The 14,431-nt window shown below is 43.2% G+C and overlaps 1 protein-coding gene across 1 annotated transcript in view; it reads left to right on the top strand.

Annotated features, from left to right (window-relative positions):
- The first annotated feature begins 2,884 nt into the window (after positions 1–2,884).
- LOC116827666 (C-type lectin domain family 5 member A-like) overlaps positions 2,885–14,431 on the top strand; it is a 16,377-nt gene continuing 4,830 nt past the window's right edge. Inside the window, exons 1-4 of the mRNA XM_032785410.2 lie at positions 2,885–3,077; positions 6,009–6,106; positions 13,558–13,626; positions 13,748–13,884. Coding sequence (XP_032641301.1) covers positions 6,028–6,106; positions 13,558–13,626; positions 13,748–13,884 — 285 coding nt within the window. The 5' untranslated portion in view covers positions 2,885–3,077; positions 6,009–6,027. The remainder of the gene's footprint in view (positions 3,078–6,008; positions 6,107–13,557; positions 13,627–13,747; positions 13,885–14,431) is intronic.

Below are 14,431 nucleotides of genomic sequence, written 5' to 3'. Positions count from 1 at the left end.
TGAGTCTGACCAGCTTGGCCACCTCCAGATTTTGCCTGCAGTGCTTGTTATTCCTGGCAGCATCTATTTCATTTGCACTCCAGATACTGGTTCCAGGTCAGCTCAAGTGAAGATTACATTAATTGCAATTTGGATGTTTATAAACCAGTCAAGTCTCTGGTTTACCACCTAGTAATCTTCTACTACCTCAAGATCACCAGTTTCACCCATTTCTTCTTCCTCTGGCTAAGGGTGAGAATCTCTGGGCTGGTGCTATGGCTGCTCCTGAGATCCCAGCTGGGGTCCATCGTCTTCACAATGACATTATTTTGATGTGTTTATAACAGTTTTATCCTCCACACAACTGAGCATCTCACTGGAAATATCACTGGGAAAAAATCAGAAAATCATTGAAAGTTTGTTTACTTTTTTTTCAGTAGTCTGGAATCTTTCTTCCTCTTCATGATATTCCTGGTTTTAATCATCCTGCTAATCATCTCTCTTTGGAGAAACATCAGGCACATGCAACACAATATGTCTAGCTTAAGCAACCCCAATATTGAGGTCCATGCTGGAGCTGTTAGAGCTCTGATCGCCTTCCTTATCTTCTATGTGTTATATTTTGTGGCTAGTGTTGTCTCAATGATAACGGTTGCTGTAGTCAAAACTCCAGGTTATGGATGATTTGTGAAATTGTGATGGACATGTATCTCTGTGGCTCTGTTGTTCTCACTCTTGTCAATCCCAAACTGAAACAGGCATCAGTGAGACGTCTCCATTGGAATAAGTGCCATCGGAGACAAGAGACTTAATAAACTTCATCACATGAGTTCCATGGAAAGAACTTTTCTCTAGAGCTAGTGGGGAAATGGAATTTCCATTCCATGACAAATAATTACAAGATTGTGGGCATCTGACGAAGTGGGTATTCACCCACGAAAGTTCATGCTCCAAAACATCTGTTAGTCTATAAGGAGCCACAGGATTCTTTGCTGCTTTTAGAGATCCAGACTAACACGGCTACCCCTCTGAAGATTGTGTTTGTTTATCGGTAATATACTTCAAGACTGAATAAATTGGACCCCATGTGGGAGAATATTTTAATGTCCTTTGGACTGTTTTGAGTTTGTTTGAGGAACCCTGAAGAAAGGGAAAGCAGAGGCAGGTGGCTGCAGAGCAATCTCTGGCCAGGAAGGGGTGCTCTGGTGGCAGCCAACCCCGCAAAAAGTCCTGTTGCTAATTGTTGTGTTTTACAATTACATTCTCCTCTTTTTAAAGATGTTTTTCTTGCTTCTGTTGCTTTGTGAAAGAATCACACAAATAAGAAACAATGAAACTGACTGTAAACAAAAAGTGGTCAAATGCACAAAATAAAGAAACTAGAGTGAAGGAAGGAAAAAACATTAATCTCTTTCAGTTATAGCAGCATTATTTTATAGAATAGAAATAATAATAGGTGAAAAAAATCAGTCAGAATTGTGAATTTTGATTTGATAATATGATTATGGTTTGTTACAAATCTATGCAAAATTTCAAATTTACACATTTTCTTACAGAAGCTTCTAAATAAGTCATCTAATTTTTCTAAGTGCTAAGCACCCAGCAGCTCCAACTGGCTAAAATGGGTAAGTTTCAGTGATAAAGGTGTGCCACAACTTGCCAGGGCTGATTCTAGACTTGGCAGTTCATAGCCCAGCACCTCTGGGCTTGCCACATCAATTATGAAACCAAAACAATTGCTTGGGCCCCAGCACCTCTTTCATTACAAATTAAGCACTTGAGCAGTATGCCTACACTGCAATTAAAAGCCCATGGCTGGCCTGTGCCAGCTAACTTAGGCTCACAGGTCTTGGGTTAAGGGATTGTTTAATTTCTGTGTAGGTGTTGGAGCTCAGGCTGGAGCCAAGGCTCTAGGACCCTGAAAAACTTCCAATTAACTTTATTCATTTGTCCTCTGTGAGTTATCCCTTTGAGTTTAAAGTGTGTTAGATTCATTTTTGAGTAATTCATTATGCTTTTTGTTTGACTATTGGTAACAGCAAAATTTATAAACTGTTATTGTCCAGTGCAGAACATGAGGGTTAACACATTAATTATTACAAGCTGTGGCTTCTTAAAATATGAGAGGAAGGAAGATGCTGGGGTTAGAGCACTAGTGAGAGACCTGAGTTAAATTCCTCGCTCTGTTACAGGCGTCCTGTGTAAACTGAGGTAAGTCACTTAGGCTCAGATCCACAAAGGTATTTAGGCCCTTAACTTTCATTGAAAGTTAGCAGGCTAAATAACTTTGTGGATCTGGGCATTAGCTTTGCTGAACCTTAGTTCCCCATCTGTAAAGTGGGATAAAGGCACTTCCCTACCTCACATGGGTATTATGAGGATAAACCCATTACAGATTGTGAGGTGCTCAGGTACTACAGTGATGGGGTATATAAATACCTTTGCTAGAGCAACACACAAAGTGGCAGTGCCCTCCCGCTCAGCCCTCACTAGTTCCAGAGATCCGTCATGCCCTCCTTTCAAAGAGCAGTTTAAAAGAGGAACTTGGGAAACCTCCCTATAGACAAACAGCAGATAAGGTAAACACTTATGCTAATCATGTGGCTGCTGATCTGCAAAAGTTTTCAGCAGCATTTTGTGTCCCATTAAATCTCTCAAGAAAGCTTTTAATCTGAGAGTGACAGGGAATGACCAGAAATGTTGAATCTCACATTTCTCTCTTTGGGTGGACATGAAGTATTGTGCTCTCTTCTCCTTGATTAAGCCTCTCGAGGAATGAAACCATCATTGTGTTGTCTCAGCTCTTTAGCTGTTGTGGATGCATGATGTGTTTCCTAGCTGCAAGCTGTTTAGAAGAGGATCTATCCTGTGAAATGATACAAAAGAGGAAGCCTTTATGGACACTGATTCTCTTCTGAGACAGAGAGAGAGAGGCACATGCACAAAAGGAACCAGAGCATGATCGCCACGGAAGCAAAGAAATATAAAAAATTGTGACCAAGACCCAAAGGACAAATACTGTTAATTCCCTTCCACAGCATCTATTCCAGACCAAGAGATACAATGGAAAAAGATTTTTGAACCATCCCCTCTGTGTGGTGAGCTGTTTCTGAGAAATACTTCTGTCCTATTTTATTTGTGTAGCTTGCTTCCTTTAATTCTCCTGCCTTTTATGGCTATAATGGTTTCTTGGGATTCCAAAGATATCAGTGGGTTGGAATAAGCAAGATTCACAGTCTCCTGTTTAATTGTAAGAGACTTCAATTGGTGTTTCTAATTGAGGAGCATGGAAGGGATATATAGAACTGGGCATAGGATACAAGATTGTAGATGACCCAGGAGACTGCTCAGACTGGTGTGTGCTGCTGTCTTCATGGGGCTGGAAAGATGCAGAGTACGGCACTTACTATAACAGGCTGCTTTAAAAAAAAGTTTTATTTTTTTAAATTAAATATTCCCAATCAAATACCATCTCCTTTTATAGATGCTGTCTGCTTTTGCAAAATGCTCTGGGAGGATTCAGTCAATGAAAGTTAGGGGCCTAAATACCATTGTGGATCTGAGCCTAAGTGACTTGCCTCAGTTTACACAGGATGCCTGTTACAGAGCATGGAATTGAACCCAGGTCTCTGACTAGTGGTACCCCAGGTATTATAGCTGCTTGGCTGTATTACATGATTACTATGCAAGAACTATCTTATTCAATTTAAAGACATACACGTTAGTTGTCCTAGTTATTGCATTGGAATCACAGCTTTGTTAATAACCAGTGGAATTTATCTGTAGAGATTCAGTGCATAGACCATCTACTTTATTGTACAGTTATTAAAATTTGAATAGACATTTTGAGCCAAATTCAGGTCTTGTGGAACTTCAATGAAGTTAAGTTATGTTACACTGCGGAAGAATTTGGCACTCTCTAATTAAATACCAGTATTTAAACTCTTTCTCTCTCTCTCTCTCTCTGTACCTAAATGTGCCCTATTACTATAATATCTGAGCACCTACTGAGTATTTACAACAGGAATAACAAGAACAATCTCTCTCTCTCTCTTCCTTCCTTTCTTATGAGAGAGTCAAATGGCATGGTGATGAAAATGCGGGCAACAGCCAGGAACCCTGTCTTCTCTAGCAGTCCCACAATGGCTATGACTAGTAGAGCTGAAGCAGTGATAACACCAGTGGAAAATTTTAGAAAAAATATCCTAGTATAAGTAGACCCACAGGGAGCTAGGGCTTGTCCCACTGAGGGCTATGAATACAAGGACAGAGCATTGAACTGGACTCTGTGGTCAGTGGAGAGCCGTTACAGAGAGTAGAGAACCAGTGTGGTATGCTCATGGTAATCTGCGTTACTAAACAGATGAGCAGCAGCATTCTGTGGGAGCTGGAGCTTTCTCATGTGGGCTGCTTCATTCCTCAATATAATGAGTTGCAATCATAAAACCTGGAGGTTACAAATATGTAGATCACTGTAACCAGGTATATCTCATAGACTGAGACACAATCTTTTGGCCAGTTGCAGCTCCAAATGAACATTGTTTTGGCCACTATGGCAATTTGCACATCCAATAGACTTAAGAGTTTGAGTTTGTAGTAAGAACAGGAGTACTTGTGGCACCTTAGAGACTAACAAATTTATTTCAGAATAAGCTTTTGTGGGCTATCGCTCACTTCTTCGAATGCATAGAATGGAACACACGGAGGGGAGATATTTACACATACAGAGAACTTGAAAAGGTGGAAGTACGCACACCAACTGGAAGAGTCCAATCAATTGAAATAAGTATCACCAGCAGGAGAAAAAAACCTTTGAAGTGACAATTGAGATGACCCATAGAAGGTCTGAGGAGAACTTAACATAGGGAAATAGTTTCAATTAGTGTAATGACCCAATCATTCCCAGTCTCAGTTTAAACCTAAGTCAATTGTATCTAATTTGCATATTAATTCGAGTTCAGCAGTCTCTCTTTGGAGTCTGTTTTTGAAGTTTTTTTGTTGCAAAATTGCCACCTTCAAGTCTAAAGTTTTTTTTCTCGTGCTGCTGATAGCTCATCTCAATTGAATGAATTCTTCCAGTTGGTATGCGTACTTTCACTTTTTCATGTTCTCTGTATGTGTAAATATCTCCTCTCTGTGTGTTCCATTCTATGCATCCACAGAAGTGAGCGGTAGCCCACGAAAGCTTATGCTGAAATAAATTTGTTAGTCTCTAAGGTGCCACAAGTACTCCTGTTCTTTTTGCAGATACAGACTAGCACGGCTGCTACTCTGAAACCTGAGTTTGTAGTGTTGTTGTAGTCAGGTTTGGTCCAGGATATTGGAGAGACAAGGTGAGTGAGATAATATCTTTTATTGGACCAACTTCCACTGGTGAGAGAGACAAGCTTATGAGCTACACAGAGCTCTTAAGAGTCTGAGGTCAGATGCCCTCAAGAGTGGAGTTGTTAATATAGGAAGCAAATAGTTCATTAGAGATCTCCATTTGAATGTCAGCTGATACCATCTATTAATTTACCATAGTATGTCAGTTATTTCCAATTCTAAGTCCACCGCCATTGTTGGCAAGTGTTGGTTTTATAATGGTGACTGAAATTACTGTTTTCATAGAATCTAAATTCATCAATCTTGAGGAGACTTGATTTCAGTTGTGATCCATTCTATTATTGCATACTACTTTGGCAATGCCACTATACCCGTAGGTGCTTCCTATCTACTAATCAGTTGAATGTTAGAATCTTCTTCCATGGACAGTAGTTTGTTAAACCAGACAGTAGCTACACAGATAGCTTTGTCCAACTGGAAGAAGGAATGAAAGGACTAATTGAAAGTAAAACAAACTAATACTTTACTAGTACAAACTTTAATAGTAAATGATGACAGCCATTCTATTTCATGACAAACTGCCATAGATCCCTGTGTGCTCAGATATCATGGAGATGAGTGCAGACTAAAAACTTCATGTAGGTCGCAGGAGGCAATGGAGAACACTTGCAAAGTGGTAAATTGTGTCATTTTAAACTTTCCAGGGCTAAAATTCAGAGTAACATGAACTGGCAGCTGGTGATTCCTGGCTTCATCATCTTGACCATTAAACTCGTCGGAATGTCCCTGTTCATTGTATATTGTGCGTATCAAACAGTATTTGTTATTTCTCAAGTGGAATTTACATTCTCTGGGATCTTTGTAATTAAATCTCACTGCCTCAGGGAAGGCCCATATAAATCCCACAGGGTGGCATTCAACAAGATTATCCATACCAGCGTTACTGCCTTTGTCATGTCCAGGGTGGACAACTGTGCATTGAATTATGCTTGAAAACAACTCAAATCCTTCAGCTAAAGCAGAACTTGTTTACCTGTCTAAATGACAGACTGATGTGAACACATAATACCTGTGTTCTGTACTTTACACAGTTTTCCCTTCCCCTTTTAGCTGCAATTCAAGTGGACGGGACTTCGCTATCTTGAATATCTCTTCTTCCCATATACCTTTAAATGCTCTTGTTGGCTGCTTCCATAGTTGAACTCTAGGAGGGGAGGGATGCGGCATTTTAATGGAGGGCTCTGAGTCCTAGTCCTAGTCCTTTCTACTATTGCTCATATTCTTCAATTTTTAACAGAGTGCAAGACACATCTGGCCAATCTGTCTTTTAGCCTGCAAATGAGTTTTGCCAGTAGTGTGAAGACGAAAGAGAGTCAGCTGCTATATGCTGCTTGTGACCATATTTTGCAATTGGTATTGATTATTTACATTTTTATACCTACCTGAAGAAAGTCCCAGACAAAACACTTTGATAAAATTGAGTTATAGCCAAGAAAAAAATCCATAACTTAAGGAAAACATATAAGATAACATCATGGTTCTCAAAATCTAAACATTTAAGAGCCAGGAAATTCAAGATAAAATTACAATTTAAAAATTGTTTGAAAGTATAGGAACTGACCATTAAGATCTCCTGAGCAACCTTAACTCTGTCCCTCTGATCCTCACCTAGCTCAGCCACCATTCCAGTGACATTTGTATTCAACAATAAAGGGTAAATTGACAATTTTGATATTGGTATTGCATAGGGCATAGAGGCCACATCAGGGATCAGGGCCCATTGTGCTAGGTAAGTCAAATATACAGCAAAAAAGATGCTTCCCATAAGAGCTAGCAACCTAAATATAAGACAAGAGCTATCAGATGGCTACAACGAATAGATGTGGAGGGGGAGCACAAAGCAACAGTGAGATGTCTATGACCATGTGAGCTGCACCGAGGTGCATGCAATGACTGGTGTATAAGTTGGCAAATTAACTGAGGTCCAACCTGGCTGCTGTTTGTGTTTGTATTTCATAATAACTAAATCCTGTCTAATAGTCAAAGGAAGAAGTTTGCTGGAAGGTGCAACTTCCTACCTCAGAGAAGAGAAAAACATCAACTTTGTAGCTTACACAGCTCATACACAAAACACATCCTGACCTATACAGAGGAGATCACAGTTTACCAATAATATATCCATATAGTGATGGTAGAAATGTGAGGGCTGCCCTCTTGGATGACACACTGGGACTGAATCAGGGATCTCCATTATTACAAGCACAAGTTGCTACAGCTTGAGCTAAAAAGTCAACTTCCTGTAGCTTGTGGCTTTAACACTCACATCCTCTATGGATTAGTCCACAGCTGTTCCTGTAACACACACTGACCAGTGGATTACAAAAGTGCTTCCCAATATTGTCTGATACGTATGTTATCTATCTATCTATCTATCTATCTATCTATATCAATATATACTTGAGAGATGCTGCTCTTTGTTGAGGAAAATTCCCTTCCTTGAAAAGGGATGGGCATACTTTGCACACACATAGTTCTTGGTCTCTGTTCCCCTTAGATTTCTAGGGACTGATCAGAATATAAAAAAGCAGCAACTGTATGGATTGGCTTTGGATACAGGGGATCTGTTTGTCGTGTATTTCCCCCATTTGTATTTATTTTACAAAAAGTCTCTCTGTAATGTTACTTCCCTATAGGCCAAATTGACAAATTACACTCCCACCAACTCCACTGAGACACAGCCAATGGATAAATGGAAAGAAAGGGGAGTAGTTGTCTCAGAAGTGACTAATCTGGCATGCACATATTCACTTTGTTGCACAACACTGCCACAGCCAGTTTCCTGTTTTACTATGAACCAACAATTTCCTAAGGGGTCTATAGCTACTGAAGGAAATGGCTTATGTATGTCTATGGCAAGTGGGAGAGAAAGAAAGGACTGGAGTTTGAAAGCATCTCCATCTAAACCAGTGGAGATGCCCAGTGAATGGCCATCATGTGCTGTCTGCTGATGAACAAGTTCCACTGCCAATGGGAATCCAGTTATATAACATGTTTAGAGAACTATAATTATCCCCAAATCTGCATGCGTCCCCAAGTATGGATTAGGTTTGTCCTTTCCCCAAAGCCATTCACGGTTGCTTCCATGATTGTGATGTGAAGTTCATACTTTGTGGAAACTATAGCATGTGAGACAGGAGCTGAGCCACACATCTTGTAACAGAAGAGCATGATAGTTCGGCAGTCAGCCTTAACATGTGCCTTTGTCTTCTGTGCCTGCCCTTTTTCTTAATTTGACTATTTGTGCCTCTTGTGCTGAGTTTGCACCGGAACCCATGATTGTTTTGGCTGTACATGTGCCTGCATCACTTCCCATGCTCATAACTCCACCTAAACTTGTTGCCTGTATCACTGCTTGTGTCCTTGACCTCTGCTTGCTCTCTTTTTGCCTAAATCTCTGCATGGGTCTGATCATTTATCATTTGATACTATTTCTTAGAATGTCAGAGATGTATTACTCCCTCCCCTGAATGCTATATTTTCCCACTGTATTCTTTGCCATCCTAAGGCTAAGGGCATGCTCCAGTGTCTTGGGAATGAGAGGCAATGATGAACTCTTGCTGAGATCCTTCGGGTTCCCAAATGCAATATTAATAATAATAAAGTAAAACAAGAAATGCACAACCATTCAAAAAGTTATCACCCCAGGTGCACTTCATATTGAGTATTATAGATCATCTCCCAGAGATCAACAACTAGGCTTGTGTTCAGTTCCATAGATCTTCCCCACTCTGGGTTCTCAGAGGATGCTCAATTCCACAACTGAGGGGAACAGACCAGGTAATGTTCAGGCAGTGAGATTCTGGGATTTGCTGTGAAATTCTCTGGGGGCAAAAGGGAGTTATCTTGGTTTGTGTTCCTGATTCCCCATCAAACTGATGTCCACTTCTGCAAGGTACCCCATTGGCTGGGGTATTTGCCCAGAGAGATACTAATATTTCTGTTTGCGTCCCAGCTGGGGTAGGGGTGTGCAGAGATGGGATTGTCCCTCACTCATCATAGTGGATGGGAAATGGTTAGCAGCATCCACCTGGGATATGAGGTCTCTCCTGTCTGCCCCTGTGTCCTGAACCTTGTGTGCTACAGGTATACCTGTGCTTCTTATGCCTGGATTTGTGTTTGTGCTTTCCTTGGAGCCCTTCCCTGCACTTCTGGACTATGATTATGTCATTGGTACAAAGAAGTGACAGTTTTCTTGTTATTCACCATTTTTTGCAGGTCAGGGTTCAATGGGGAGTCCTCTGCTGCCATTCCCAATAATCCCAGCAACCATAATAATGAAATAAAACCTATCCTTGCTTTGGTTATCTCCAGACCTTCCTAACCTCTAATTTATGGTGTGTGTGTTCTGGGGTTTGGGGACAATGGTGGGTGCAGCAAAGAGGGAAATCTCAACCTTTTCAATTTTGCATTGTAGATCAGGAAGCTCATTTTGATAGGTTGGATCACAAAAAACCCCTTGGGAACTGCCATCTTATGCACTGAGATTATTTCTGAGCCTGTTTTCCCTGGCAGCTGGGGACTTTAGTGCCCAGCCTGGTTGTGCCAGACATGCTAGCCTGCTACAAACACAGTCTCAGGTCTGAACCACATCCCCCACAAGCTGCAGGCTTAACTGAAAACAGCTTAAGAAGTGTTTCTGTCTCCAACACTCAGATACCCAACTCCCAATGGGGTCCAAACCCCAAATAAATCTGTTTTACCCTGTATAAAGTTTATACAGGGTAAACTCATAAATTGTTCACCCTCTATAACACTGATAGAGAGATATGCACAACTGTCCCCACCCCCTGATATTAATACATACTCTGGTTAATTAATAAGTAAAAAGTGATTTTATTAAATACAAAAAGTAGGATTTAAGTGGTTCCAAGTAATAACAGAGAGAACAAAGTGAATTACCAAACAAAATAAAATAAAACATGCAAATCTAAGCCTAATACAGTAAGAAAGTGATTACAGACGAAATCTCAACCTCAGAGATGTTCCAGTAAGCTTCTTTTACAGACTAGCCTCCTTCTAGTCTGGGTCCAGCAATCACTTACACCCCTGTGGTTACTGTCCTTTGTTCCAGTTTCTTTCAGGTATCTTTTGGGGGTGGAGAGGCCATCTCTTGAGCGAGGTGAAGACAAAATGAAGGGGTCTTCAAGGACTTTACATAGTTTCTCTCTTCTGAGTGAAAACCCCCCTCTCCCCCTGTGTAGAATTACAGCTACAAAATGGAGTTTGAGAGTCAACATGGGCAAGTCACGTGTCCATGCATGACTCAGAACTTTACAGGCCAAACCACATAGCCAGGAAAGCTCAGATATGGATTGGCTTCTATCAAGGTCTATTGTCAGCTTAAGTATTTCGTGAGTGGACACTTACTGAGTCTTTTCTCAAGAAGCTGACCAAATGCTTCATTGAGGCTACTATAAGTCAAACAAATACACATCCACTATTCATAACTTCGAATACAAAAATGATACATACATACAAATAGGATGAATATATGCAGAAGAACATAATCTTTACAAAGATATGTTACATGGCATATCTGACATAAAGCATATTCCAGTTATGTCATATTTATACTCATAAGCATATTTCTATAAAGCATTATGGGGTGCAACATCACACTCATCACCTACAACTTCTTTTTTTCTGGCCTTCCTGATCCCCATCACAATGCGCCTCCAGACTAGTGTATCTAGACCACTGCTGATAAAATCTTTTCCCTCACCTATCATGCAGACCATGTCCCTCCTCTCTCTGAATTCTTCCACTTTTTGTCCTCTTACCTTCCATAGCAAATACATGCTTCTCGTCCTCCCCTTCTAGGCTCTGCACAGTGATGCCCTCATCGTCTACCATTCTTCCCCTTGCTCCCTTGAATCCATCGAAGAATCCTACCTTACCGCTAACATCATCTTCTCTCAGGCTTTTTTCGTGCCCTCTACCCAGGGTGGCCCAGGATGCTGAACATGTTCTGACCTGTTTGGTAAATGGTCTGTCTTTTTGCTTGTCTGGACATAACTTTTAATGTGGCTGCGTTCAGCCAAGACAAAACTAACCATTTATCAGACAGGGGATGAGGTTAGAGAGTTCTGTGTAAGGGAAGACACAGGCTGGGGATGGTCTCCAGGCATGGGGCAGTTTTTTACTGGAAAGAAGGCATAGTGTTTTGGCTACCCATTCCTGGGGACCATTCCCTGTCCCAGAATGCCAGCACCTGCAGTGCAATCAGTAGTCTCTTTCATGGCTACTTGGTCCAGGCCAGGACTTAAGGTGACCCTACTCAGCCCAGACTGTGTCAGTTGCCAATCCATAAGCAACAGAGCCACACACTCTATCTGTGTCCCAGCAGCCCCAACCAATAAACTCCTTTATATCCATTACAGTTAATCCCTGTCTCTTTGCAGTGGGGGACACTATGGCATTATCACCTACTAGGGTGACCAGACAGCAAATGTGAAAAAGCGGGACAGGGGGTGGGGGGTAATAGAAACCTATATAAGAAAAAGACCTGAAAAATCAGGACTATCCCTATTAAATCAGGACATCTGGTCACCCTATCACCTACCCTCTGGTCTTTCAAATAGTTCCTCAAAACTCACTTCTTCCCTGAAGCACTAGCCCACATAAGTAAAATGCTCTCATCCACCCCATAATTAACAAATAAACAAAAACCCCCCCAGACAAAATCTTCCTGTGGATCTCCCAATCAGGGCCGGCGCTTCCATTGAGGTGAACTAGGCAATTGCCTAGGGCGCCAGGATTTTTAGGGGGGTGGCATTTTGCCGGGGGGGGTGGGGGCGGCAGGCGGCTCCAGTGGACCTGCCGCAGTTTTGCCTGCGGAGGGCCCATTGGTCCGCTGCTCCAGTGGAGCTGCCGCAGTCATGCCTGCGGATGATCGGCTGGTCCCGTGCGGCTCCGGTGGACCTCCCGCAGGCACAGCTGCGGCAACTCCACCTGAGCTGTGGACCAACGGACCCTCCGCAGAAATGGCTGCGGCAGCTCCACTGGAGCCGCAGGAGCGGTGCGCGGGGCGGCGAAATGGCCGTGCACCTAGGGCGTGAAAAACTCTAGCGCCAGTCCTGCTCCCAATGTATGTGTTGTGCTGCCCATCTGTTTAGGTCACAAGATTCCCAGGACAAGAACAGTCTCTCCTGACATGTCTCATAGGGCAGTGTTTTTCAAAGTTTGGGTCACGACCCTGTACTGGGTCGCGGCATGTCAGGCACTGGGTCACTCTGGTCAGCACCGCTGACTGGGACGTTAAAAGCCCTGTTGGCAATGCTGCCCAGCTAAGGCAGGCTAGTCCCTACCTATTCTAACACCTTGCTGCACCCCAGAAGTGGCCAGCAGCGGGTCTGACTCCTAAGGAGGGGGCCATGGGGGCTCCACGTGCTGCCACCACCCCAGGCACCAGCTCCACACACCCATTGGGGTGCGATGCCTACAGGTGACAGCTGTGCAGAGCCACTTGCATACCTCTGCCTAGGCGCTGGACCTGCTGCTGGCCACTTCCAGGGTGCATCATGGTCCATGATGCCAGGACAGGCAGGAATCCTGTCTCTGCATCCTGGCTGCGCCACTGACTGGGAGCTGCCGGAGGTAAGTCTTTGCCCCAAACCTTCACCCCAATCCCCTGCCCCAGCCCTAATTCCCCCCCAAACTCAGAACCCCTTCCTGAACCTCAAACCCCTCATCCCCAGCCTCAACCCAGAGTTTGCACCCCCATCCCAGAGCCCTGAACACCTCCCACACCCCAATCCCCTGCCTCAGCCCTGAGCTCCCCCCAAACCTGAAGCCCTTCCTGAATCCCAAACCCCTCACTGCCGGCCCCACCCCAGAGCCTGCATCCCCAGCCCAGAGCCCTGACCCCCTCCTGCACCCCAAACCCCAGCTCCAGCCCAGAGCCCCCTCCCATACCCTGAACCCCTCATTCCTGGCCCTACCCTGCAGCCCACTCCCACAACTCAACCCTCTGCCCCAGCTCTGAGCCCCTTGTGCACCTAAAACCCCTCATCCCCAGCTCCTTTGGGTCATGGGCATCAACAATTTTCTTCAACTGGGTCCCCAGAAAAAAAGTTTGAAAATCACTGTCGTAGGGCATCTGGCACTTAATAAATCAAGAAGAGCAAATGCTGCCTAAGCATTTATTGCCAAATTTATTTTTATAGCCAAAAGATATCAGAGGTTTGTGTTTAGTTTCACAGATCTTCTCCACTGATGACTCAACAGAGAACTCTTGGTCTTCAACCAGCAGTGGAAGAACAGGTAAGATCAGTGCATTGAGAGTTTGATGTTTGCTGTAAACAGTGATTGGGAAAGAAGAGTTCTTTTCCTGCCAATTAAATGTTGGTATTTTCCTCTTTCTTTGTATGTGCCCCTCCTACAGACTGCCCGATACGGTGGACTTTTCAAACGGGAAAATGCTACTTCTTTTCTGTTCAGGAAAAGACTTGGAATGCCAGTCAAAGAGCATGTTCTGAAGCAAACTCTAGTTTAGTGATCATCAACAGCAAAGAGGAACTGGTGAGAGCTATTGTAGAAAGAGCATATAATCCTATTGTAGAAAGAGCATATAAACCATGAAATCTGCTTCAAAGAACTTCCCAGCCTGTCTTCTCCATCTCTGAGTTCCCCATGCAAGTTTCCTATGTGCACTCTTCCAAGTTCTCCCTTTCTCTCCTTAGCTACACTCTACTTTAATATCAATTCAGGGGCTTGGCTCTCTTTGTGCAGGCCCAGATTCATTACCTGCTTCTCTGCTAGCTAATTAAAGACATCCTGTCACGGTATAATTCCCCACTCTGAATCTTAGCGTCCAAGAGATGGGGTACCAGCATGAATTCCTCTAAGCTTAATTACCAGCTTAGTACTCGTAGCGCTGCCACCAACCAGGAATTCCAGTGCCTGGTACACTCTGGTCCCCCCAAAACCTTGCCTGGGGACCCACAAGACCCAGACCCTCTGGATCTTAACACAAGGAAAGTAAACCCTTTCCCTCACCTTTGCCTCTCCCAGACTTCCCCTCCCTGGGTTACCCTGGAAGATCACTGTGATTCAAACTCCTTGAATC

This window comes from Chelonoidis abingdonii, chromosome 1 (genome assembly GCF_003597395.2).
Source record: "Chelonoidis abingdonii isolate Lonesome George chromosome 1, CheloAbing_2.0, whole genome shotgun sequence".
Taxonomy (NCBI): domain Eukaryota; kingdom Metazoa; phylum Chordata; order Testudines; family Testudinidae; genus Chelonoidis; species Chelonoidis abingdonii.
Note: the sequence above shows the minus strand (reverse complement) of the source record. Positions and strands in the feature narration are given on the sequence as shown.